At 51.3% G+C, this 380-nt stretch overlaps 1 protein-coding gene across 1 annotated transcript in view; it reads right to left on the bottom strand.

Annotated features, from left to right (window-relative positions):
* TRMT2A (tRNA methyltransferase 2 homolog A (S. cerevisiae)) overlaps positions 1–372 on the bottom strand; it is a gene marked incomplete at its 5' end in the record, with an annotated part of 7,338 nt that extends 6,966 nt beyond the window's left edge. The window contains 1 exon segment of the mRNA XM_010289784.1: positions 17–372. Within this exon segment, the coding sequence (XP_010288086.1) occupies positions 17–372 (356 nt within the window).
* Between the last annotated feature and the right edge of the window lie 8 nt (positions 373–380).

The raw sequence follows: 380 nt of genomic DNA, 5'->3' as shown, positions 1-380 counted from the left end.
CTAGGTGCGGTTCCACAGGGGTGTCCCCACATCTGCGATTTGCGTGCTGAGAGGCCCCTGTCCGCTGGGTTTGGAGCGAGCCAGCCGCTTCACCTCTCCCTGCTCCGTCTCCTCTTCTTTCTTCCTTTTTTTTGCAATCGGGTCAGCTTTCGGCTTGGCAAGCCTAACGCTCAGGTGCCGGCTCTTCCACAAAACCCCATGGAGGACTTTCACGGCCTTGTCCCTCTCCTCCTCGCTCTTAAACGTCACGAACGCGAACGTCTGCTTCCCAAAAAGTTTAATCTTATGAGGACTGAGTCCATATTTGGCAAGGAACTTTTTCACATCATTAAACCCGATGTATTTGGGAAGGTTTTGTATTTCTACTTTATAGATCTCGG

Source organism: Phaethon lepturus, unplaced genomic scaffold, assembly GCF_000687285.1.
Source record: "Phaethon lepturus isolate BGI_N335 unplaced genomic scaffold, ASM68728v1 scaffold51096, whole genome shotgun sequence".
NCBI lineage: Eukaryota > Metazoa > Chordata > Aves > Phaethontiformes > Phaethontidae > Phaethon > Phaethon lepturus.
The sequence above is the reverse complement of the archived record's forward strand: the minus strand, read 5'-3'. Positions and strand labels throughout refer to the sequence as shown.